General features: G+C 40.4%; 2 protein-coding genes across 4 annotated transcripts in view; both read right to left on the reverse strand.

Annotated features, from left to right (window-relative positions):
* Nucleotides 1–7138: 7138 nt before the first annotated feature.
* rab18a (RAB18A, member RAS oncogene family) lies at nucleotides 7139–19890 on the reverse strand. 2 transcript variants are annotated; one of them, XM_079845744.1, is made up of 8 exons: nucleotides 19710–19890; nucleotides 19364–19419; nucleotides 18098–18159; nucleotides 17659–17731; nucleotides 16506–16624; nucleotides 15028–15094; nucleotides 9876–10076; nucleotides 7139–8107 (listed from the first exon to the last, which is right to left on the reverse strand). In XM_079845744.1, the coding sequence occupies exons 1-7, from the start codon at nucleotides 19775–19777 to the stop codon at nucleotides 9904–9906; spliced, it is 618 nt and encodes a 205-aa protein (XP_079701870.1). In that variant the 5' UTR covers nucleotides 19778–19890; the 3' UTR covers nucleotides 7139–8107; nucleotides 9876–9903. The 2 variants fall into 2 exon arrangements, with proteins under 2 accessions (XP_079701870.1, XP_079701869.1); XM_079845743.1 differs by lacking the exon at nucleotides 7139–8107 and having other exon boundaries at nucleotides 8194–10076.
* A 1058-nt stretch (nucleotides 19891–20948) lies between these two features.
* Nucleotides 20949–27165, reverse strand: part of afap1 (actin filament associated protein 1) — a 62945-nt gene continuing 56728 nt past the window's right edge. For both annotated transcript variants that reach the window (XM_079845746.1, XM_079845745.1), the window contains exons 13-17: nucleotides 26181–26301; nucleotides 25542–25706; nucleotides 23576–23766; nucleotides 23285–23449; nucleotides 20949–23146 (exon numbers count right to left, since the gene is read on the reverse strand). In XM_079845746.1, the coding sequence (XP_079701872.1) occupies nucleotides 23120–23146; nucleotides 23285–23449; nucleotides 23576–23766; nucleotides 25542–25706; nucleotides 26181–26301 (669 nt within the window). In that variant the 3' untranslated portion in view covers nucleotides 20949–23119. The remainder of the gene's footprint in view (nucleotides 23147–23284; nucleotides 23450–23575; nucleotides 23767–25541; nucleotides 25707–26180; nucleotides 26302–27165) is intronic.

Consider the following 27165-nt stretch of genomic DNA (forward strand, 5'->3'; position numbering starts at 1 on the left):
TCCAAGCATAAGGATTTAAGCGAGTTTGACAAGGGCCAAATTGTGATGGCTAGACGACTGGGTAAGAGCATCTCCAAAACTCTTGTGGGGTGTTCCCGGTCTGCAGTGGTCAATATCTATCAAAAGTGGTCCAAGGAAGGAACAGTGGTGAACCGGCGACAGGGTCATGGGTGGCCAAGACTCATTGATGCACATGGGGAGCGAAGGCTGGCCCGTGTGGTCCTAACAAACAGACGAGCTACTGTGGCTCAAATTGCTCAAGAAGTTAATGCTGGTTCTGATAGAAAGGTGTCAGAATACACAGTGCATCGCAGTTTGTTGCGTATGGGGCTGCATAGCCGCAGACCAGTCAGGGTGCCAATGTCCAACACCGAAAGCGGCAACAGTGGGCACATGAGCATCAGAATCGGACCACAGAGCAATGGAAGAAGGTGGCCTGGTCTGATGAATCACGTTTTCTTTTACATCACATGGATAGCCGGGCGTGTGTGCATTGCTTACCTGAGGAACACATGGCACCAGGATGCACTATGGGAAGAAGGCAAGCCAGCAGAGGCAGTGTGATTCTTTGGGCAATGTTCTGCGGGGAAACCTTGGGTCCTGCCATCCATGTGGATGTTACTTTGTATTGTTGCATTGTTGCAGACCATGTACACCCTGTCATGGAAACGGTATTCCCTGGTGGCTGTGGCCTCTTTCAGCCGGATAATGCGCCCTGCCACACAGCAAAAATGGTTCAGGTATGGTTTGAGGAGCACAACGAGTTTGAGATGATCAGAAATGAGGTGGAATGCACGTGTAAGGGTGGGCAAGGCTTACCTTCCCCTGGCCACAGACTTATAGTGTCAAATTTTCTCATTCAATTGCTTGCTGCAGCTATGGAAGCTTGTTTCCACACTGAATAAAGAATTGGAGATTTTATCAGAATTTGCGTGATATACACTCACAATTGCATGTTATAAAAGTCAGAATTGCGAGATATACAGTCGCAGTTGTGTCAGAATTGTGAGAATTTCAGAAATGTGAGATAAAAAGTATTTAAATTTTTTTTAATTCCGTGACGAAAGCAAGATTTCATGTGCTTCTGATTGCTTTTGAGGTAAAAGCTGTCCATAACTGCTGGTCTTGGATTAGTTTTGTCCGTAATGAAAGAATATTGGCGGTGTTATGAGCGATGAGTGGGTTCTGAGTTCTGCATTATAATAAACAATTATGTAAATAAGAGATTCATTGTACATCAGTGTCACTGATTATAATGGAACTTTGTGAGATTGCGATGAAGATGTATAACCACCTTTTAATGATAATAAAATTTGAGCTCTTGTGAGCTTTCTGCCATGCCAAACTCCTCATATTACTTGCTTTTCTGTTAAAACAGTAGTTTGTGAATGTAGATGCTTTAAGAACAAATCATTTATTGTTTATGCTGGGATGTGTATGTTGTGCGGTGACACGGAACTTGAAACTATTTCAAAGAAATCTAAAAATGTTTTTAAAGGTGAAGCGCATATCCACGTGTTGGTTCACCCTCTGCCTATGATCAGAAAATTCAGATTTTGTGTTTTGGTGTTGTTTTAAATACGCAATGTTTTTGTTTTTGTCTGTTTCGTAGATCATAAAAAGTGTGCCTCCCTATGAAAATGAAATGCCCCCCCATTCGGTATGTTCTGGCGATGGCCCTGAGTCCATGCCTCAACAGGTCAGGGCTGTTTTGGCAGTAAAAGGGGGACAAACACAATATTAGGGAGGTGGCCTATATGGTCGCTTCGAATAATGGTTTGGACAACCACTGCTTCTTTGACCCAGTTTACACCTGGCATCAACATCCATCTTGTGTGATCAAATCGCAAGTGGACAGTGCTAAATGCAGGTGTGAAACAATTTGTCCTAATGCGTTTCAGATAACTGGACCTCCTACTCACCTGCCAATCTCTAAACAGTTTTTAAACTTAAGAAAACGTAACCTAAACTTAAGTTAATATATGACTAAAATTGAGTACATTTGAGAGCAATAGTGCACTGACTTTTGCGATTTTATTTTACTTCAAATGCAATTACACAATAAGGCTACACAAATACTGTATAATGATGTAGCTAGAGACTTTCTGCTCACGTCAGGAGACACTTGAAATTTTAATATCAGGTGTAGAAAGGGCTGCCGAGTACCTTGGAGGGATGTGAAGGAGGAATATGATGGCCCACCTGGTCTGTTATGCGCTGTAGCCTTATAATAATGGTGCTGGTGGCAGCACGTATGACCTCACTCCAGTGTAGGCGCTACTGTCTGGAGCTTGATTGGCCAAATGTAAACATTTTAGCACTGAACTTTGCCAAAGGTGAAATCAGACTTGAGACCTCCAGCAGTGTAGTCGAAAACACCTCAAAGCAGGGCTGCTTTTGCACTTTTAAAGCCAGAAGTGTAAGAAAGAATTACTGGCACTCACAACACGCTCAGAAAAGCATGAATCATTAGCTGTATTTTTTGTACCGTACAGGGTTACAAAAAAAATTAAATGGGCCAACAAATCATAGTTTGCGCCTTAACAAGTGCACTAAAGTGAAAGTGTTTAAATTTGATGCAGTTAAATCAGACTGGCCTGTTAGGGGCGGTATGTAGAAACAGACAGGTTATCTACAACCTGGGACAGACAAGTAAAAACATAGTAGGTGATTTACTGCTACTTTTAAGCCCACCAGTATTACACAATATGATGGGTTCCATATTATAGACCAACAGAGGAACAGAGACTGGCTATTGAAACATCCATCCATGAAATTTCAAGCAATTTTGTGCCTTTAACTCGCCAACGTGTCCAAGTGCACCAGATCAGACTGTCAAAGAGAAATAAATAGTACAATTATTTCACAAGGCAAGATTATTTACACAAAACAGAGAGTCTGTTACCGTGTGTGCCAATCATATGACCTGTAGGACCACCAGACTGTTTTCATCCTCTTTCCTTTCATTCCCCAGGAACACAGAAAAGGGACTGTCTCAGTGAAACATGCGGTTTTTCCATGGCATTGCCTCTTCTGCTTGAGGAAAGCTTACACCCTTCCGTGTGTTGATACAATGTGATTAGTTTATTATAGAAGCCTGTGGCTACAGCGCTCTATACTGTAGTAGTCAATCTGGTAGTCTTTATGTGTGCATGTACGTGTGGAGTGAATGACAGAAGGCTACAGGAATCCCACTGAGCGGACCTAGGCCAACGGGATGTCATATGGGAGCACACTGAAAACCGCAGATCTGCTAAAGATGAATGAAGCCACTAATTCATACTCTGGCCTCCCATGTGCCCACTTAGCTTTGTGCTAAAAACTGACTTTGAGAGCAAAGGACCTTTTTTCCTTTCAACATAGGGTCTTTTATTTTCCATCACCACTAAATCAATACGCGAGGGGAAGAAGACGGATGGTCATGGTCACGTCAGAATTCATGCGGTAGACATTTGCATTATGGAATTTAGACAGCGTTATTAATTTCCTTTTTATTGATGAGGAAAGCACTGCTGCCCACTTGTCTGGAAAACAAAAGGCGAGGAAAGAGAAGAAAGCAGAATTGGGTTTCTGGATGTCAGAGCTCTGTCAAATATAGAGATTGGAAACCAGACAAATCTGAGAGCGTGGACAGCCCAGCCAAGTCTAAATTGTGTGCAACAGGTTTTACAGCCAGGATCGTCATCTGTCCAGCGCAGAAAATTGGAATTCAAAAGTTTGTTTTAAAGATTGAATTCAGGGACCAGACAGTGAGCTTCTTCATGCATGACATACCAGTTTAAAATAGCTCTCTGAATGTTCTTATTCATTTTTATCATCATATATTTCAACTGTGTGTTAATGAAATTTAGCATGATAATAACTGGCTTGGTTGTAGCTAGCGGCTGCTTGGTCAGCAGCAGCCACACTGTAAGAAAAAAATTTGCAATAAGGGTTCATATTAGTATTTTAAATGACTGCTAAGGAAGTAGTTTTCACCCTTTTTGACCTGACATTGTCCAAGGTAGCCATATGAATGATATCATATGAATTTATATGAATTAGCCACCAAAAAAAAAAAAAAAAGTAGAATAGATAGGAAACACTATGAGATTGTGTTGGAGGCCCCCCAGTTAAGAACCACTGTCTTAAAGGGTTAGTTCACCCAAAAATGAAAATTCTGTCATTAATTACTCACCCTCATGTCGTTACAAACCCGGAAGACCTTCATTCATCTTCGGAAAACAAATTATTATAGTTTGGATGAAATCTGAGAGCTTTCTGTCCCCTCCATAGACAGCTATTTAATTAACACTTTCAAGGCCCAGAAAGGTAGTAAAGACATCGTTACAATGGTCCATGTGACTCCAGTGGCTCAACTTAATTTTATGAAGCAACAAAAATACTTTTTGTGTGCAAAAAACAAACAAAAATAACGACTTTATTCAACAATTTCTTCTAGCCTGTGTCAGATTCTTATGCTGTTGACGCAGTGTAAACATTGCCTCTGTATGGCAGAAAGACTAATGCGCAAGCGTCGTGGTGCTCACGTGAACAATGTTAGCTAGTGGTAAGCCAGCATTCTGGAAGTGCTGCATTGTTACACTGTCAACAGCGTAAGAGTCTGACACAGGCTAGAAGAAATTGTTGAATAAAGTTGTTATGTCGTTTGTTTTTTGCGCACAAAAAGTATTCTCGTCACTACATAAAATTATGGGTGAACCACTGGAGTCACATGGACTATTTTAACGATGTTTTTACTACATGTCTGGGCCTTGAACTAATGCCGCGTTCCAGGCAACCCGTAACCCGTGTTTTTCCAACCTTCTACCCGTGAAAGTGGACTGGAACGGCAGCAAAACCCGTGACTTCCCACCCGTGAACTCGTACTAGATCGATGTACTCCCAGTTACGAGTTTTGACGTCACATAGCCCCCGAAGCAACAATGGCAGCCCCCTACAGATGCAGTGTTTATGAAACAAATATACAAATAACGTAAAATAAAAGGTATAACAGCTTCTTGCCATCTGCGCTGTTTTTCTCCTCCGTTTCCATCAAATAAGCAAGGAGTAAGCTCCTTTGGTGATAGAAATGATTGTAAATGAGCATACAACCCGTGACTCTCTGTGGTCATTAAAAATCCCAGGATGTCCTTCGATAAAGAGTAGGGGTGTAACCCCGGCATCCTGGCCAAATTTGCCCACTGGCCCCTCTCCATCATGGCCTCCTAATCATCCCCATATACAGATTGGCTTCATCACTCGGTCTCCTCTCCACCAATCAGCTGGTGTGTGGTGAGCGTTCTGGCGCAATATGGCTGCCGTCGCATCATCCAGGTGGATACATTGGTGGTGGTTGAGGAGATTCCCCCATCTATATGTAAAAAGTGCTTTGAGTGCCTAGAAAAGCACTATATAAATGTAACAAATTAAAGTCATGAGTTGTGGTTTGAAGTTGTAATTTACGGGCTCAAAAACCTGCCTGGAACGCAGCATAAAAACCTGTCTATAGAGGGGTCAGAGAGCTCTAGGATTTCATCAACTATCTTCATTTGTGTTCTGAAGATGAAGGAAGGTCTTACAGGTTTGGAACGACATGAGGTTGAGTAATTAATGACAGAATTTTCATTTTTGGTTGAAGTTCCCTTTAAGGGTACTGCACCAGTGACAAGGTTTTGTTTTTGCAGGGTTGGGGCACAGTATAATGATTTGTAATGTTGAAAGTCATTACAAAGTTGTATAGTGATACTGAAAGTTATTACATCCAACCAAAACTTGTTAAAAGCACAATTTTGTATAAGTGAGACTTTGAGGTGCAATAATGTCAATGAAAGGCCACACACAGCTATTGAGTTGTAGGTTGAGTATGAAGGAACTGCACTATGACCAGTATGAACTTCCAAGGTACATAGCCAACTAGTCAGAAGAGCTAATCATCAAGAAAGAACAAATTTTGGTTATTCTAAAAGTTTATGGATTTTAAACACTTGGAAGCAATTGGTTATGACAGTCGCAGAGGATTATTGCAAAAAAATACACGTATTACCACAGACTTTTCTAATCAACTTGATACTTAACATAAATAGTGTTTCAGGTCCAGATAGAGTCTCATTCTGGATTTGGAAATGGATTGCAGCCAAGCAAATTGCTTTTCAGACCAATGTCACGCTTAAGTGAGGCTTCAAAACTGGCCAAATATGCCATCAATAACTAAAGGATCCGTGGTACAAAGAAACCCTGCATTTCACCACACATTAAGATGCAGTTACCGTATAACTCTAATGAAAATGTTCCTTTGGTTTATACACAGCACGATGCGCTAAATGAGCCTCTAGAGTGAAATACAGATTCCGAAATCCTCGCTAAACCCTGACCCTTCCTGCACTTTCCGCAAGCCATCCTCCGACCCACAACTGCTTTGGCTCTGTTCCCCCGGCTGACACGGCAAATCAATCAGACTGATAACGAGAGCAGGGCGTTTGAGCAGGCCAAATGCTGTGACATTTGGGGAACTCGACACCTTTTGAAACCACCATTGCAGTCTCATAATGATCTCAAATAGGACAGTGTGATGAGCCCACAGAGAGGCCGTCTGAGCACTGAGCCATGCACGAGAGAGAGAGGGGGAAAGAAAGCATAAAAGACTATGGTTAATGAGACATGGGCTGATGGCCTAGACAGAAATGTACAGACATAAGCGCTCAGTTTGGTGAAATGAGCAAACAGTGTCTGGAGAACAGAGCCCACAGTTCTTCTACAGTCAGTCATTACTGTATCCGTACAGAACTCCACAGAATCACACCAGCAGTGTTAATCTCATGAGAAAAAACAAACAACACTGGATATTATGCACTAACAATATTTCTTGATGAAGAAAAACCTAGAAAGAATATGATTGTCAATAATGTAGGGGATTGAACTGCTTGAGCTGAGGCAGAACAGTGAATAAATAACGGTAAACTGAAGTACTTTGTTAGTGGGTTACCTAACCCAAACACATATGATATGAGAATAATATTTACACATAAACATAACATAAACAACTTGCTTCTGCACAAAATGATGCCAATAATCATGAACTGTGACTAAATTTAGATGCAATATCAGTCAGACTAAAACTGACTAAATTGAATGTGAATATGATGACAGAATATTGACTAAATTTAAGGGATTTTATTTGTTTAAAAAAACAAACATGTCTGCGTCATTTACAACGTTCCCATCTCCTTATTACTGTATTATGCATTTAGATACAATTAAGAGTGTTGTGTTCCCACTGGAAATTTATGAATCCCTTCCATGAAATTCCACAGATTTATCACTAAAATAAGTGCAGATAATGCAAAATACTATGTTAAAAATACTTTTAACCTTACATAGCCTGACTCCACAGTTGAAATTAAATGTTAAAAACTCAACACAGAGGCCTGAGAATCCAAACTAAAGTAAATTTATACACTTTACCTGAAAAGACAAAAATGGATGGTCACCCGCAAAAGTTGAATTTTGGACACTGATCCCCAGAATACTCGTCCAAACCAGGCTTTTAAACTACCCTAACCAGCAGCGTAATTAGGCCTCAGTATTATTATATTATACAATTATAATATTGTGCCTGGAATATCCGTTCCTGATCCAAGAGAAAGGTGAAACTAGCAGGTGGAAGCATTTAGGGAAGGTTCTGGAGAAAATATAGCATGCTAAATTACAGGACTATAGTATGGACAGCCAGTCGTATAAGGACAATACAGTATGGACATCACAAAGCGCCATTAATGCATGATCGACACATGCTTTCGTCAAAATGTGTATTTAATCCAAATAGATCTTTCAGCTATGCCTTCATTTGTCAACTAGGAATTACGCACCTCTTGGTCAAACGGCTCTGAAGACATATCCACGGTGAAAAACCTTTAATCACTATGGTTACCGGACCTGCCTCTCTGTCCAAATACAATCATTTGGCTTCATCACATTGGAAGCCATATGAAGATGCCGTCTGAACATGTGAATAAGCAAACACTTCAGTCACTACAGTGTTCACGTAGAAATGTAACGGGAAACGGTGAAATCACAGAGGCCTGGAGATACATTCCTGTGGTGGGTCATATTTAACAAGATCTCACTGCTGGAAAAAGTATGAGAGAAAGTGAAAGAGAGAGAGAGAGAGAAGAGTATTCAAGTTCGGCATTTTAGTGAGGAGAGTCAAACATCAACATTGCAATGTATTTATGAGCATTATTTGCAAATATTTACATACAGAAATCAATGTGCAATAACAGTATGCATTATTGCGTAAATGCATTCTTGTGTATAATATGTATTATTATTTGGATGGTTTGTTATGGAATAGCAATAACGTACATACGAATATCTATAAAACAGAGAAATGTGATTATTTAAAGAATCCAAAAGTCTTCAAGTCAATGGCGATTAGCGATATGGGATGATTTTGAATGGTTAAAAAATACAATATTACATAAAACTGCCCTAAAACACATAGAAGACATCACTGCATGCAACTGAGAACTATACAATACCTATACAATCTTCTAATAATGCGCATTTTCAAAAAAAGCTAAAAGGAATGCATAAATGCTCAAAATTAAGAATTATCTGTGGGTGTACATACAAACCCAGCGTTTCCTTCCACGTGTGCCACACACTTTCTGAAACTGAGGACTTTACCACCCAGTTTTTTAGCAATGAATACAAGACTAGACATCTGGGACCCCCTGGATGTTTCTCTAAAACAAACAGAACAGACTAAATAGTCCAGATCGAATAGTCCATAGTCCAGATTAAACCAGGAGAATGGAAATATTCATTTGGCATCGCTATTAAGTCTCATACATTTTTTTGGAGAACATTTATTATTTCTAAATGTGTTCTTTTGTTCCACTGCTGTGTGTGAGAAAACCAGCCATCTATAGTCACACCCTAATGACTCACTTGAAGGATTCTAAAACATTTTTTTCCTTTCTCTGAGATGGACAGCCATGTCAGGGCTCTAAGTGTTACACTGTCCATGAGTCTGCAGGCGAGCAGAAAGAAATTAACATTTTCCATCGATTCCTCTCTATTCTAGTGATTTTTTAGCCTCTTTTTATATGTGCAATAGGAGAATCATTGTGCCAATCTGTTTGATTTATAAACCTTTCAAAAACATGTTTTTAAGTGGGCGGTCCAAGTCAATAAAAGTAGTAAAACACAGATCCAAAACCTTGGTAACTCTATTATTTTGTAGAGACTGAGGGATGCGGAGAAACAGAGACAGAACTGATAGAACTGAATTGAAGACAGATACATGTAGCAAGAGAGAGGAAAGAGAGTTAACAAGTGACTGACAGTAGGAAAAAGTGGGATCCAAAGATGGACAGATAAAGACAGAATGGTGTTCCGCACGTTGCAGACATCAAGCGAGGGCAAGTTGATGGAAATCTATGTTCTACTGAGGTCTCATTCCAGCAGTTTGAAAGGTCGAGTTAGACTGATGAGTGTTTACCTCTTACTAAATAAGAAACACAGGCACTGGGACAAAACAAAGTAAAACATTACGAGAAATATACAAACCGAAAAGCAAACTGATCTGAGGTATAATCGAGTAATCAAGCTTTTTTTATCCCCCTCCTGAATACAAACGATGAGCATGCCGTCAATAGAGTTCTTTAAATTAATTTCATCCATAAAAAAAAGGGCAAAGGCAAAGGTACTTCTAAGGCTTATCAAGTTTTCCAGCCAGCATCCTTCTATGTGTCCGCTCTGTTAAATAATCAATGCTTTAAACTTGTGATATGACTGTTCTCTTATGACATCTTTGCTTGTGTACTTGGATAGGTACATAGACCAAATAGGTGTATGTATCCTGTGTGCGTATGTGTGTTAACTAATCTAACCTGCACTGTTTAAACACCAGTTGGTGGGTTAGAGAAGTGAGCAATATGCCCCACAGCCTCCTTGACTAGTTTCAGAGAGTTCAGACAGACAAACTCCTCTTGTCTTGTGCACGCTCTCCCACAAGCCAGGAGTCTGCAGGATTTTCTCCACCAGCTCCTCAAATGCACATTGAACACCATCCCTCGTCTTAGCACTGGCCTCTGCATGAGAGAGAGAGAGAGAGAAACAAGTGAACAAACATTACACACACTATATAATTATTATTATTAATTATTATATCACCTGGAGAAATCTATCACATGTGACCAATCACTAGGGAGCCACAGGAAAATTACATCATGATAAATGACTATCCTGAGTTGTGACGTCAAAGACACCAGTAAACATTTAAGTCCATAAAAATACATTATGACTCACTCCCCAGAAAAGAATTAGACAATTTAAAAAAATTATAAAATAAATACCAACATATTAGCAATTGCACACACACATATATATACATATATATATATATATATATATATATATAACATCCAAAATAAAAGTTTGTGTTTACATAATATATGTGTGTACTGTGTATAATTATTATGTATATATATAAATATACACATGCATATATTTGATGTATATATTTAAGAAAGATTTGTTATATTTACATATAATATATTTATATATAATTTAAATGGTATAAATATATATATGCAAATATTTCTTAAATATACACGTTTGCCTGTATACAAATATACATAATAATTATACACAGTACACACACATATGTGACCCTGGACCTGGTCATAAGTCGCACAGGTATATTTGTGGCAATAGCCAACAATACATTGTAGGGGTCAAAATTATAAATTTTTCTTTTATGCCAAAAATCATTAGGATAGATATTTAGTAAATTTCCTACTGTAAATATATCAAAATGTATTATTATTATTAGTAATATGCTAAGTTCTTCATTTGGACAACTTTAAAGGCGATTTTATCAATATAAAAAAAAAAATTGCACCCTCAGATTCCAGATTTTCAAATAGTTGCATCTCGGCCGGTGCAAAGCGAATCGGGCAGCAGTCGAAGGCGGGGGCCTAGACGACCCGATCCCTGGACACGGAAACTGGCTCTTGGGACATGGAATGTCACCTCGCTGGCGGGGAAAGAGCCTGAGCTTGTGCGTGAGGTTGAGAGGTTCCGACTAGAGATAGTCGGAATCACCTCCACGCATGGCTTGGGCTCTGGAACCACACTCCTCGAGAGGGGATGGACTCTTTACCACTCTGGAGTTGCCCATGGTGAGAGGCGGCGGGCTGGTGTGGGTTTGCTTATAGCCCCCCAGCTCTGCTGCCATGTGTTGGAGTTTACCCCGGTGAACGAGAGGGTCGTTTCCCTGCGGCTTCGGCTCGGGGATAGGTCTCTCACTGTTGTGTGTGCCTACGGGCCGAACGGCAGTGCAGAGTACCCGACCTTCTTGGGGTCTCTGGGAGGGGTGCTGGAGAGTGCTCCGACTGGGGACTCCGTCGTTCTACTGGGGGACTTCAACGCCCACGTGGGCAATGACAGTGAAACCTGGAGGGGCGTGATTGGGAGGAACGGCCCCCCTGATCTGAACCCGAGTGGTGTTCAGTTATTGGACTTCTGTGCTAGTTACAGTTTGTCCATAACGAACACCATGTTCAAGCATAAGGGTGTCCATCAGTGCACATGGCACCAGGACACCCTAGGTCGTAGGTCAATGATCGACTTTGTGGTCGTTTCATCTGATCTGCGGCCGTATGTCTTGGACACTCGGGTGAAGAGAGGGGCGGAGCTGTCAACTGATCACCACCTGGTGGTGAGTTGGATCCGATGGCGGGGGAGGAAGCTGGATAGACTCGGTAGACCCAAACGTACTGTGAGGGTCTGCTGGGAACGTTTGGCCGAGTCTCCTGTCAGAGAGATCTTCAACTCCTGCCTCCGGCAGAGCTTCGACCGGATCCCGAGGGAGGCTGGAGATATTGAGTCCGAGTGGACCATGTTCTCCACCTCCATTGTCAAAGCGGCTGCTCGGAGCTGTGGACGCAAGGTCTCCGGTGCCTGTCGAGGCGGCAATCCCCGAACCCGGTGGTGGACACCGGAAGTAAGGGATGCCGTCAAGCTGAAGAAGGAGTCCTATCGGGCCTGGCTGGCTTGTGGGACTCCTGAGGCAGCTGACAGGTACCGACAGGCTAAACGGACTGCAGCCCGGGTGGTCGTGGAGGCAAAAACTCGGGCCTGGGAGGAGTTCGGTGAGGCCATGGAAAAAGACTATCGGCTGGCCTCGAAGAGATTCTGGCAAACCGTCCGGCGCCTCAGGAGGGGGAAGCAGTGCCCTACCAACGCTGTTTACAGTGGCGATGGGCGGCTGTTGACCTCGACTGGGGATGTTGTCGGACGGTGGAAGGAATACTTCGAGGATCTCCTCAATCCCGCCGTCACGTCTTCCATTGAGGAAGCAGAGGCTGGGGGCTCAGAGGAGGACTCGTCCATCACCCGGGCTGAAGTCACCGAGGTGGTCAAGAAACTCCTCGGTGGCAAGGCACCGGGGGTGGATGAGATCCGCCCTGAGTACCTCAAGTCTCTGGATGTTGTGGGGCTGTCTTGGCTGACACGCCTCTGCAGCATCGCGTGGCGGTCGGGGACAGTGCCTCTGGGATGGCAGACCGGGGTGGTGGTCCCTCTTTTTAAGAAGGGGGACCGGAGGGTGTGTTCCAACTATAGGGGGATCACACTTCTCAGCCTCCCCGGGAAAGTCTATGCCAGGGTACTGGAGAGGAGAATCCGGCCGATAGTGGAACCTCGGATTCAGGAGGAACAGTGTGGTTTTCGTCCTGGTCGCGGAACACTGGACCAGCTCTATACCCTCTACAGGGTGCTGGAGGGTTCATGGGAGTTTGCCCAACCAGTCCACATTTGTTTTGTGGATTTGGAGAAGGCATTCGACTGTGTCCCTCGCGGCGTCCTGTGGAGGGTGCTGGGGGAATATGGGGTCCGGGGTCCTTTACTGAGGGCTGTCCGGTCCCTGTATGACCGAAGCAGCAGTTTGGTCCGCATTGCCGGCAGTAAGTCAGACTTGTTCCCGGTGCATGTTGGACTCCGGCAGGGCTGCCCTTTGTCGCCGGTTCTGTTCATAATTTTTATGGACAGAATTTCTAGGCGCAGCCAAGGGCCGGAGGGTGTCAGGTTTGGGGACCACACGGTTTCGTCTCTGCTCTTTGCGGATGACGTTGTCGTGTTGGCCCCTTCTAACCAGGACCTTCAGCATGCATTGGGGCGGTTTGCAGCCGAGTGTGAAGCGGCTGGGATGGGGATCAGCACCTCCAAATCCGAGGCCATGGTCCTCAGTCGGAAAAGGGTGGCTTGCCCACTCCAGGTTGGTGGAGAGTTCCTGCCCCAAGTGGAGGAGTTTAAGTATCTAGGGGTCTTGTTCACGAGTGAGGGGAGGATGGAACGGGAGATTGACAGACGGATCGGTGCAGCTTCTGCAGTAATGCGGTCGATGTACCGGTCTGTCGTGGTGAAGAAAGAGCTAAGCCGTAAGGCGAAGCTCTCGATTTACCGGTCAATCTACGTTCCTACTCTCACCTATGGTCATGAGCTTTGGGTCATGACCGAAAGGACAAGATCCCGGATACAGGCGGCCGAAATGAGCTTTCTCCGCAGGGTGGCTGGGCGCTCCCTTAGAGATAGGGTGAGAAGCTCAGTCACTCGGGAGGAACTCGGAGTAGAGCCGCTGCTCCTCCACATCGAGAGGGGACAGCTGAGGTGGCTCGGGCATCTGTTCCGGATGCCTCCTGAACGCCTTCCCGGGAAGGTGTTTCGGGCATGTCCAACCGGGAGGAGGCCCCGGGGAAGACCAAGGACACGCTGGAGGGACTCTGTCTCCCGGCTGGCCTTGGAACGCCTCGGTGTCCCCCCGGAAGAGCTAGAGGAAGTGTCTAGGGAGAGGGAAGTCTGGGCATCTCTGCTTAGACTGCTGCCCCCGCGACCCGGCCCCGGATAAGCGGAAGAAGATGGATGGATGGATGGATGCATCTCGGCCAAATATTGTCCTATCCCAACAAACTATAAATCAATGGAAAGCATATTTATTCAGGTTTGATGCTTTTATTTAACTACTTTTATTTGATCAAAAATGCAGTAAAAATAGTACTACTGGTAAAAAATGTTATGTAAAACAACATTCTATTTGAATATATTTAAAAATGTAATTTATTCCTTTGATGGCAAAGATGAAGAATTTTTTTAATTCTAAAATCAATCTAATATGCTGATTTAGTGGTGAAACATTTCCTAGTATTATCCATGTTGAAAACAGTTACTGCCTAATATTTTTGTGGAAAGTATACATTTTTTTCTGGATTATTTTGGAACAATGTAAAAGTCTTTACTGTCACTTTTGATCAGTTTAATGTATCCTTGATTCCTTACTGAATAAAAGTGTTAATTTCTTTCAAAACAACCTTACTGACTTACTAACTTTTGGTATGGTGTACAAGAACACTTGGTTTTTAATATTAAAACTAAGTAGAAAGTAGAAGGGAAACATTACATTTGAAAGAAAAAAAACGCACTGGCCTCCAGCACATGGGCTCCAGCCATATTGTCCATCTGCAGATTTCATTTGGTGTGAGGGCTTCACGGCTAATTCAGACAGATTGCTGCTTACATACCCACTCATGAGGCGTGTCACATGACTTACAGACCAAACCCACAGCGCAGAAGAATGCAGGACGTCACCCACAAATACATATACAGGACTGTTACGATTACACAAGCTCAAATGAGAAATAAATCAGAACCATTGAAAAGTCTGACTTGAATTTACTGTCATAATAAATGAATGCTCAACTTATACAAATAATCCATCTTTCAATTAAATAACATAATCTTTGTTTTGGGCCCGAGTGTTTAAAAATAGTAACCTGTGTGTATTACGACTATTGAATAAACTAGCTTACGTCAAAAGTCAGATTTTTCCATGTGTGAAAGTGATGAACCTTGAAATGAAATATGGGAACTGAAACCAAAGTAAAAGGCCGTTGTATTCCTATTTAAAGCTAATGTTTTAGTAAATGATGAGGGTTCATGAGTAATTCATCACAGTATGAAGGGAACATCCTAGAGACAACTCACCAATGAAAAGCATGGAATGTTTTCTAGCGAACTTCAGACCCTCGTCTCGCTCTAGCTCACGGTCGTCCTGCACAAAGAGAGAAAAATCAGTCTTTTTTTTTTTTTTCATTAGTCACAAATACAGGAAGGTTTTTCCATGTCCATTAATTACAAATCCAGAACAGGCTTTAAGAACTGGGTGCAGGCAGGTGTTTTAAAGACCAAAGGAAAATATACACCGATCAGGCATAACATTATGATCTTTCTAATATTGTGTTGATCCCCCTTTTGCTGCCAAAACAGCCCTGACACGTCGAGGCATGGACTCCACTAGACCCCTGAAGGTGTGCTGTGGTATCTGGCACATATGTTAGCAGCAGATCCTTTAAGTCCTGTAAGTTGCAAGGTGGGGCCTCCATGGATCGGACTTGTTTGTTCAGCACATCCCACAGATGCTCGATTGGAGTGAGATCTGGGGAATTTGGAGGCCAAGTCAACACAAACTCCTTGTTGTGCTCCTCAAACCATTCCTGAACCATTTTTGCTTTGTGGCAGGGCGAATTATCCTGCTGAAAGAAGCCACAGCCACCAGGGAATACCGTTTCCATGAAAGGGTGTACATGGTCTGCAACAATGCTTAGGTAGGTGGTCTGTGTCAAAGTAACATCCACATGAATGCCAGGACCCAAGATTTACAAGCTGAACATTGCCCAAAGAATCACACTGCCTCCTTAGACTGACTCTTCCCATAGTGCATCCTGGTGCCATGTGTTCCTCAGGTAAGCAATGCACACGCACCCGGCCATCCATGTGATGTAAAAGAAAACGTGATTCATCAGACCAGGCCACCTTCTTCCATTGCTCCGTGGTCCAGTTCTGATGCTCACGCTCCCACTGTTAGTGCTTTTGGATATGGACAGGGGTCAGCATGGGCACCTTGACTGGTCTGCGGCTATGCAGCCTCATACACAACAAACTGCGATGCACTGTGTATTCTGACACCTTTCTTTCAGAACCAGCATTAACTTCTTGTGCAATTTGAGCTACAGTAGCTCGTCTGTTTGTTCAGACCACACGGGCCAGCCTTCACTCCCCAACGTGCATCAATGAGCCCATGACCCTGTTGCCGGTTCACTACTGTTCCTTCCTTGGACCACTTTTGATAGATACTGACCACTGCAGACCGGGAACAACCCACAAGAGCTGCAGTTTTGGAGATGCTCTGACCCAGTTGTCTAGCCATCACAATTTGGCCCTTGTCAAACTCGCTCAAATTCTTACGCTTGCCCATTTTTCCTGCTTCTAACATATCAAATTTGAGGACAAAATGTTCACTTGCTGCCTAATATATCCTACCCACTAACAGACGCACTGATGAAGAGCATCAGTGTTGTTCACTTCATCTGTCAGTGGTCATAATGTTATGCCTGATCGGTGTATGATAATAAGTGGAATGGCCGTGCCTGCTGTAAAAAAAAAATGCATAAAGTGTAACTTACCTTATCAATTTTGTTTCCCACAAGCATCTTGACAAGGTCATTTCTTGTACAGTATGTATCCAGCTCATTCAACCAATTATCCAGCTTAGCAAAAGTATCTCGCCTAGTGACATCATACACTAAAAAGATACAATATGACAACAACATTAAAAAGACGATAGTTAAATTAGATTTATGCTTAAAGGAACACGCCGACTTTTTGGGACTTAAGCTTATTCACCGTATCCCGTCAGAGTTAGATAAGTCCATACATACCATTCTCATCTCCGTGTGTGCCATAACTCTGACGCACCCACCGCTAGCCTAGCTTAGCACAAAGACTGGAGAAAAATGGCTCCAGCTAGCCTACTGCTCAATAAGTGAGAAAATAACAGGAACATTTTCCTATTTACATGTTGTGATGTGTATAGTTACATCGTGGACTAAGGCCGACGGAAAATGAAAAGTTGCGATTTTCTAGACTGATATGGCTAGGAACTATACTCTCATTCCTGCGTAATGATCAAGGAACTTTGAGCCGTACCATGAGTGCACTGGCGCAATGATATTACGCAGCACCTGAAAATAGTCCCCAGAACGCTCCTTGTGCAAGCAGGTTGTCACGTTGGTTATGTTGACGGAAATTAGCCTATTTTCAGGTGCTGCGTAATATCATTGCGCCTGCTGCACCCATGGTACGGCAGCAAAGTTCCTTGATCATTACGCAGGAATGAGAGCATAGTTCCTAGCCTTATCGGTCTAGAAAATTGCAACTTTTAATTTTTCGTCGGTCTTAGTACACAATGTAACTATACACATCACAACATGTAAATAGAACAATTAATTTTGTCACTTATTGAGCAGTAAGCTAGATGGAGCCGTTTACCTTCAGTCTTTGTGCTAAGCTAGGCTAGCGGTGTGTGCGTCAGACAGTGTTATGGCACGCACGGAGATGAGAATGGTATGTATGGACTTATCTAACTCTGGGGGATATGGTGAATAAGCTAAAATCCAAAAAAGTCGCCATGTTCCTTTAAATCAGAAAAATATAAATGACAAAGTTTCCAGTTTATCAGACTATAATTGTGCTGGTTATATAAACACTTTGGATCATTCATGTTTTTTTTTAAATAGTAAAGTAGTGAAAAAAACTCTTTTGTTTGTGTTTGCTTACCCAGAATGACACCCTGAGCTCCTCTGTAGTAACTGGGTGTTAAAGTTCGAAAACGTTCCTGACCTGCTGTGTCCTGTAAACATAAAACAAACTCAGCCTTCAAGTGAAATGGTGTTTAAAAAAGAAGAAGAAGGGAAAAAAAAGAGTAGACTAAAATAAAAGAGGGATACAAAGGGAATAAAAGAAGGAACAACACTGCCATCTTGTGGTATGTTGGTGAAACCCAGCCAACCGTTTATACAAGCATTAAAGACCTATTGCATCTGTCCCATACAGTAATGTACAAACTATGGCATCCTTAAGAATAAATATATAACTTATTATATAACTAACAACCAAAAAGAGTGGAAAAATAGTTAACCTACTCAAAACATAAATCAGTGCTCATCTAAACTCTAAATTTATAAGACAGAGAGATAAAACATAGCTGACTCCTCACCCAGATTGCTAGCTTTGCTCTGTTTCCATCGACAGCCAGGGTTTTCACCTTAAAATCAACACCTTAATGGAAAATAAATTATGAGTTTAGCACACATTGAACATACTATTAACTATATATATATATTTTTTATTGATATGAATATTCTATTTTATTTTTGTGTGTGAAACAGACACATAAGCAAATTTGGACAGGTAAAATATGAAAAGAAATTTCAAATTATATATATATATTATATATATATATATATATATATATATATATATATATATATATATATATATATTGAAATACAGTCTAGATGCTTTATGAGGATTATGGTAAAACCATACATATATAGTGAAGTGGATTTAATTTTTGATGGACCCAGATATTTGTCAGGCAACAAGCCCAGAGAGACTAAAGTTAGAAAGACCAGAATTTACAGCTGAATGGGGAATTGTGGGTTTATTGCATACAGATAAAAATGAAAATAGGACGACTCAACCACCTGTCTCATCATTCAACAAAGCCACATCACTTACAAACATAAGTGATTTACATTCATGAAAGAAAAATGAAAGTATGTGTAAAGTTGACAGGGGGATAAATCTCTCAGCACTCATTGAATGAAAGATCTGGAGGCATGAAATACTCCTGAATTTCAGCACAGCACTGACAGATTTACCAGAGGAAGCCAAAGAAGGAGATCTGGACTTGTTTGGTTTGGATTGGGGGGCTTTGAAAAGAAAACGGCAGTCACGCCACCAACACACGTCAACCTAAATGTGTCAAAGTGATGGCCACAGATTTGACAACAGATGAATTTTCACAACATATAAGGTAAGAACTAGTAGACACTAGTGAAAAGTGTAGCTGTAAAACAAGATTTGACATGGATAAATATACTTTTCTCAATATTTAAAATCTCCCTTTAGGTCCAGGCTTTCAACAATGCCAGCAAAGCTGTTTTTCAAGTAAGATCAGCCCTAGAGCAGCTTGTATGACGGATACAGACTCAAACCAAGAAACTCCCCATTTGCGCAATTCATAACCCATATACATAACTAGATGGCAATAAAAAGACAGTAATCAATATATAATACTGTATTCTTTAATATACTGTATAAAGTTTTTTACATGTCAAATACCAGATACAACGTTCCTGTCAGTTTTTACAAAGGATGAGAATACTAAAGTGTTTAAACCTCTGTTTGTATGTGTCCTGGGCCTCTATTATCATAACCTTGTTCATAGTGATAGTCATATACGTGTTTACACACTTACCGATTGTTGCACCAATTTCTGGATCAAATGTATCATCTGTAAATCTCAAAAGAAGACTGAGAGAGAAGAGGGGGAAGAAAATGTGGTTGGCAGCTTAGTATAAAGCATTACAAAGATAGACTTTACTTTTCTAATAGAAAACAACCAGATACGCATCTGCATATAGATGTTATATGTGAAATGGGAATTTGAGAAGAATAGATACATTCTTTTAGTATCTACAAACATTCAGTACCTAAAGCTAGGTGAGACAGTTTTAATAAGCAGCTCGTGCAGTGTTTGAGTTGTTGTTGCTGTTGTTCTATCGGATGACATCTGTAAACTTTAAGTCTCTTAAATCTCATACCTGGATTTGCCCACTCCGCTTTCTCCAATGATCAGTATTTTCAGAGTGGTCAAAATATCCTCATTCATCTTTACCGGGAAATACCCAAAAAAATACTGTCGATGTAAATAAGATAAAATGGAAGGGGAAACTATTATTCGAGGGCTAAACGTATCTCTCTTCTTCGGTAAAATCTCTCGATGGTGGTAAACATTTGAGAAACACAGTGCTGCCCTCTAGCGTTCTCCATTTCCATTTCACAAAGTTACATGGTTTAATTTAAGGTTAATCAAGATTTTGTATATGACACACAAAAGTTAATCCTCAGATATTTCTCTCTTTTTTTTTCTTTTTTTTTTTTTTAAACTACTCTTTATTTAAAAACAATCCTCGCTGATCCCATCCCGTCAACGTACGTCATCGAAGCGGTCTCATTTAAGAAATTGTTTTGTTTTGTCCTTTTAATTTTGTGTATCCAATGCAGTGCTGTTTCTTTTCTTGCAAACCCCCAAATAATTTTTATTAGTACAGCTTAAGGAATTACAGCATTTTACACCTCACGATGAATAACATTTCCATGATGACGTATGCAGCCTTAATATTCTGCACTTGAACAGTCAATGCCAGTTAGTAAGAAACCTTAACAGCAGTTTAACTAAAAATACAAAACATTTAATATCTGTTAAATGTTAAAAATATATATTATTTTGATTGTTTAATCTGCGCACTCATGAGCTCGCCAGTGTCCTGCGTGAGTCACTCAATGGATGACGCCAGAATGTGGGATTTGTTCGTCAGAATTAAAGGAAACGTATTTACATCTTCCTCTTCGTTTTTTAAGACTCTGGCTAGATCGTTGCGAAATAATATTGAACACAATTCAGGCCCTGTACGTTTTTAATATGTAAGTTGGCCAAATGCAGTAGTAAAATGGTGTGAACCAAAAGACTATTTCTAAGTTTGGAACCGCATATTTCTGCCATTGAGAAATATGATAACAATAGCATAGTACGAGTAGTATAGTATAGTATCAATATCGAGTTGGAGATGCGTGTACAGAATCTTCTGCTCGGGTTTTATAAAGGACATATTTTGCGCAGGTTTTATACATCTGAAAACTATTTGTGTGTTCGCAAAATCTAGGACCCCAGGTTAATTGGGACTGTAAATAAATATAGTTTCATAAAATCCATGAAAATGCTGCCAGCTGTGGTCTATCGCTGAATTTACAGTGAATAATACATCTAGTCATACACAACCACATTTTTAAAGCAGTTTAATTATTCATATGTACATTCCTTTTGTTGCCAAGTTAACAACAGTCATCAGCAAAATAAAACTGAGTAATACATAAGGTGCAAAACAAACAGTCGAGTCTTTACTCCCTCACACATTTAAAGCAAAATTGTTCACATTCCACATTCCTTTATTTCTGCAAAGTCAGGCTGAAAGCGGACTCAACCTAAAGGTTTTATTTTAGTTTTACTGTCAAATCAGTAAAACACTCAGACCAAAGAATAAGCAGTTGTGCAGAAAGAGTGAAGCACCTCATGAGCTGGAGACAAAGATAACTTCCAAAGAGATTTATGAATATAATGATACCAAGGTTTCATCCAGTGCTGACTTTTACAAAATGACTGGACAAAGAAAAGCTCTAAAGATCTATGGCCCCAAGTAGAAAAAGTAGAATTATATTTACACAGGACCCTGGGTGAAGCGTAGCTTGAAAATGTGTAGCATCAAATCAAAAGCTGAACTTTACTGCACAATAAACAAAGAGTTATAAATGTGCCTTGAACATTAATATCTAAATAAAGCACCTAGTCTCCATGAGCTGGCTGAATTAGGAGTGAACAGTTTAAGCATTGCTTAAAAGCACCATTTTCAGTATGTCAGGTGGCTGGACTTTGAGTGGTCAAAACAAAGCAAGATGCTACAGCCTGAACTCTTCTGCCAAAAACATTCTTTAGTTCAACCAAACATTTGGTTTTTGGAAGCAAATAGATTACTCACATCTGCACATGCACAGATAACAACTGCAAACTATAATGAAACTTCACATATGCACGCTTCTTTGTGTTAGCATACAGTGCATGTATAACTGTCAGTGTATGACGCATTGCAGTTTCAGTGCAGTGGATGCAGTGGAAGTGCTGTACTTTCAGACCCAGTTTCCAGAGCAGTCAGCCAACAGAGGGCCACACCCTGGCCTGAGCTGCCCTGTTCCCCATGGGCTGCTGTTACCATAGCCGAAAGTTTGGCCAGACCACTGGATTGAAAATAATGGGCCAGACACCGAGGAGGAGGAGACGATGCTGGTAAAATACTTTCATACAGATTACACTTTTTCTGTAAAGAACAAGCTTTGAATGATCCAATCTGTAATTTACATTTATCTTAAGACATATCCTGAAGCTGCTCTCTACAACTAGTGTGAAGCCAAATGAAAGGCATTACTAAACATCAACAGACAAACACAGAAAAGCTTATATTTACTTAAACATTTACAAATAAATACTTGGAGATTTTGTCTTCCATTCATGGCTTCTTGTTGAAGAAAGAAACAGACTTATAGACTTTTAAGTGATTACCAACTGAGACCAGTGAGCTTTGGGAGCATAATATTTAGATTGTTAATTATGGACCATAATCTGAGATGTTCTGTGTTCCTGTCATGATAACAAAGAAGTCTCTTGTGCTCACCAAGGATGCATTTATTTGATCCAAAATACAGTAAAAACAGTAATATTGTGAAATGTTATTACAATTTGGAATAACTGTTTTCTATTTTAATATATCTTAAAATGTAATTTACTGTATTCCTGTGATGGCAAAGCTGAGTTTTCTGCATCATTACTCTAGTCTTCAGTGTCACACGATCCTTCAGAAATCATCATATGCTGATTTGGGGCTAAATAAACATTTCTCATTATAATCAATGTTGATTTTTCTGAAAACTGCAAAAAAAAAAACGTGGATCCTTTTGTAACATTATAAATGTCTTTACTGTCACTTTTGATCAATTAAATGCACCCTTGCTGAATAAAAGTATTAATTTCTTTAAAAATAAAAACAAATCTTAGCTTTTGAATGGTAGTAGTTTTGTATTGTTATAGTTTACTTCTGAAATTTGGTATTGTGGCACTGCTGTTGGCCCCTTTATGACAAATTGCTTGCATTTTTCCTCATTTGTAAGTCTCTTTACATAAAACCGATATATGTAAATGTAAATGAACAGCTCTAGTCGGACCATAGTCCAATGATAGTGCTATAATGTTAAAACAGCACCGGACTCAGTCAAGGTCTTCCAGAATTCATTCTGGAAAATAGTGTCTATGGTTCAGTCAATTCAATTTCAACATCACTCATATATGGACAAAATTAAATAAATAGATAGATACAATGAAAGTGAAAAGTTGGTGGAAAAGAACTTATGTGCCAGATTTCATCTCCCATTCCTGAAAAAAAAAAAGAAAACAGATTGAGTGCATATGGGGAAATATATGCTCTGTAAACATCCTGAAGTAAATGCAATTGGAGGATAACACTTGTATTACCTATGTGATGTATAAAATAAGCGTTATGAGGTTACTGACCTTGGCTTTCCTGAGGACGTGTCCTCGCACAGGTGAGGCTTTCTGTTGTGTCTGGCGACGCAGCAGAGACGCACTGTTGACCGGTAGAGAGCAGGTCTCAGTGTCACTGGTGTCACAGCTGGAGATGGGCGAGTTGTCCACCGTTCGCCTCATTAACACTGGAGACTAAAGACAGACGAGACATTTTGATACTTGCTTTTCTTTATCACCAAGAACTGAAAGTGACACAAACCTACAGTTAGTATTACATCATGTCTATATTTGAGAAATTGTTGCTGTTTTTTTCCAGACCTGTGGGCTGGAGCTGCCCGTTTTGGGTTCAATGGTCAGGCCCAGGGTGACGCCTCCATTCAGGGCTTTCTTCAGACTCTCCTTCACCTCCGTCAGTTCCAGCTCCAGATTGACTCGTTCCTCCTCTTTCAGTTTGCATTCATCCTCCACTTTCTTAAGTCGCTCTGTCAAAGAGGCCTGAGAACGCTTGCCTGGGTGGAATAAATAGCGGGTGAGGTTATAGCGGTCATTTAAGAGACAATTTGCACTTATGCTTCAGTTCATTTTCAATGCAGCTGCTGAATTTAGTCACATGGCAAGACATGTTATAAACAAACATTTGTGGGCCAAATCAAATGTGGTACAACTTATGAGGAATCATCGGGTTGGGGGGGGTGTTTGGGGAAATCATGTCAGAGAGGACCCCCAGCAAACTTTTATGACAAGGCAAAGTTAGTTCAGGTCGTAAATTATCATGTGGTATAACCCTAAAATAACTTAAAGGGTTATTAGTTCACCCAAAAAGAAAAATTCTGTCATTAATTACTCACCCTCATGTCATTCCAAACCAAACCCGTAAGACCTTCGTTCATCTTCGGAAGACAAATCAAGATATTTTTGATGAAATCCGAGCGCTTTCTGACCCCTTTCAAGAGACTTTCAAGGCCCAGAAAGGTAGTAAAGACATTGTTACAATAGTGACTCCAGTGGTTCAACCTTAATTTTATAAGGCGTCGAGAATACTTTTTGTGCACAAAAACAAACAAACAAAAATAACAACTTTATTCAACAATTTCTTCTCGTCTGTGTCAGTCTCTACGCTGTTTACATTGGTCAGCTCCTGCGTCAGCATCACGCATGCATCGTGGTGCTCATGTGAACAACTACGACCGATGGTAAGCCAGCGTTCTGGTGTAGCTCTGACGTAACTCGGAAGCACTGCACTGTATTTACTACGTCAACAGCGTAGGAGACTGACACAGACATGAAGAAATTGTTGAATAAAGTTGTTATTTTTGTTTGTTTTTTGCGCACAAAGTATTCTCGTCGCTTCATAAAATTAAGGTTGAGCCACTGGAGTCACATGGACTATTTTATCGATGTCTTTACTACCTTTCTGAGCCTTGAAAGTCTTAATTAAATAGCTGTCTATGGAGAGGTCCGAAAGCTCTCAGATGTCATCCAAAATATCTTAATTTGTGTTCCGAAGATGAACGAAGGTCTTACGGGTTTGGAATGACACGAGGGTGAGTAATTAATGACGGAATTTTCATTTTTGGGTGAACTAACCCTTTAATGATATTTATGAACAAATAAACTTTTACATTAAAAAAGAATTAAATTTTTTTTTAAAATAATGATTAAATGTGTGCACTCAGGTATTTAAGATATAATGAACATTTTTTACTTTTGCGCATGAAGGTAACATCACAATTTTAGATTTCACGAAATCCATAAGAAACCAACGTAAATACAAAGAGCACATTCTAAGTACTCTATAGTTTAACATTTTGGGGTGTTTTTTTATTATTATCAATGTTGAAAACAGTTGTGTTGCTTAATATTTTTTGTGGAAAATGATTTTCAGGATTTTGATGAATAAAAAGTTCAAAAGAACAGCATTTATTTGAAATAAATCAAAATCTTTTGTAACATTATGAATGTCTTTACTGTCACTTTTGAGCCTTTGAGTAAAAGTACCACCATTTTCTTAAAAAAGAAAATCTTACAGACCCCAAACTTATGAAAGGTAGTGTATAAGGAAAGTATGTTTTACTTACTTTTCACTTGATGGTTAAATCACAATTTTAGAGTATAAAACGTTTCTTGAAAATGGTATCTAAGTGTTTTTAAATCATTTGAAAATAACAAATACAAAGAGCCAATTTCTACAAACTTGTCACTTTTTAAAATAGACTTTTCTAGTCTTTGACACTGACAGAGATTCAATCAAACTCAAATGCCATAGGCCCACTGACATCCTCACCTGTGTTGTTCTCTATAGCAGTGCGGAGGTCCTTCCTGTCTTTTTTCAGCTGGGTCAGACGGTTTCGAATCTCCTGCTTCCTCTTCATCAGCTCGTCCTCTTTCGTTTGGAGTTTCTTGGCATCTGCCTCCACTCTGTTTTTCCCGTACTTATACTGATCCACACCTGTGAAGGTTAATGATGCATTATAATCAAAGTAAACCATTAGAAAATCTCTCCATTTTAAACGTTTGGATTCAGACGATTTGTGGCATTAACGGCCTCTAAGACCACAAACGCAGGTTAAAAGGCAGTGTAAAACATCCAAATATTTGCGAGTCCACGTAAATGGCCACTGGATGTCTGTGACTGACTGACTGCCTGTCTGAAATGGAATTTGGGGTGATTGAGTTTACAAAAGAGCATGTCAACAGATCCACTGCTGTCTAACAGCACTGCAATTTCCACATACCGGCATTCTCCACAAATCTGTGTGGCTTCTTTTTCCTTGAAAGAAATTAGTGGTATAATAGCTAGGATAATGGATGCAGACTTAATGTCTGCTTAGTTTAGTTTCAGCCGAATGTCCACTTGTAAAAAAGGAAGGGATAATTTTAAGATTATCTATCAGAGGTGCTCTCATATGTTAAAATCTCTTACTAGAGTTGTTGCGTTTTACTGGCAGAGTGCTGCTAATTCCATTGGCCTTTTTGGGCTGGTTCTTGTCCAACTTCTGCTTTGCAGCGAACCCATTGGTGATCAGGCCTTTCTTTCCTTTCAGCTGATTGGAAGAAAGAAACTATGAGCTTTTGAACACACAAAAAAGGTCAAACTGATATGTGGGCTACTAACAAACTGATATATAAGAACTTTGATTTCGCTGTCAACACCTGTTACATTTTAAGTGTGTGATTTGTAATTTAGTTCTAAGATTACCACTTCATACAAATACTTTCACAAAGGTTTCTTCTGCAAACCACATCTATTGAACCACACATGTTGTCAGAGGGGACATTTTATTATAGTTATACTATAGCTGGCAGCAACCCTTTTTTCTATCCCTGTCCTATAAAATTGAACCTAAAGCAAACTAAGGCCTCAGTAAATCCATTCAAGGCCATGGCCACACAGACATAGATATCATATAGATCAAAAGCAGTCATTTTTGGAGCTGGGTGGTCCAAAATGCATGCATGCACTATGCACTGTGTTTATTTTCATTCTATGTTTTTTTATAATATTAACTTAAAATAGAAACGATAAAGATATCCACTGTTTAAGATATACTGCAGGGCTCGACATTAACACTTGTGTGCTTGTTGAAGGGGCAAGTGAATGAGAATTCTACTTGCCCAACCGGACAAGTAGCCCTTTATTTTTCTTACTATTCTAATAGAATTTATTGATAACATTTAAGAATTTTTCATGAAAGATGAAGCATACATTTAATAAGAAAAAAAGGTATAAAAGGTAAAAAAAAATCCTGGAAATATCACAAATATGCTGATTGAAGTAAGTAAGAACTGATTGAACACTAATGAGAATAATACTTCCCCTGAACAAGCAACTTTTTTACATGGAATGAATGAACAATTCACTCAAGCCCTGTACTGTGTTAGCCTGGGTTAGTCACCTGGTTAGTTTT

This window comes from Gobio gobio, assembly GCF_949357685.1.
Source record: "Gobio gobio genome assembly, chromosome: 20".
NCBI classification, from domain to species: Eukaryota; Metazoa; Chordata; class Actinopteri; order Cypriniformes; family Gobionidae; genus Gobio; species Gobio gobio.

Coding starts and splice junctions, on each gene's coding strand:
- rab18a (XM_079845744.1), bottom strand. CDS start 19,777: ATGAATGAGGATATTTTGACCACTCTGAAAATACTGATCATTGGAGAA. Junction 16,625..17,658: donor AGCTCAGGGTGTCATTCTGG/GTAAGCAAACAC, acceptor GTATCTTTTTAG/TGTATGATGTCACTAGGCGA. Junction 15,095..16,505: donor TGGGAAACAAAATTGATAAG/GTAAGTTACACT, acceptor CTCTTTGTGCAG/GACGACCGTGAGCTAGAGCG.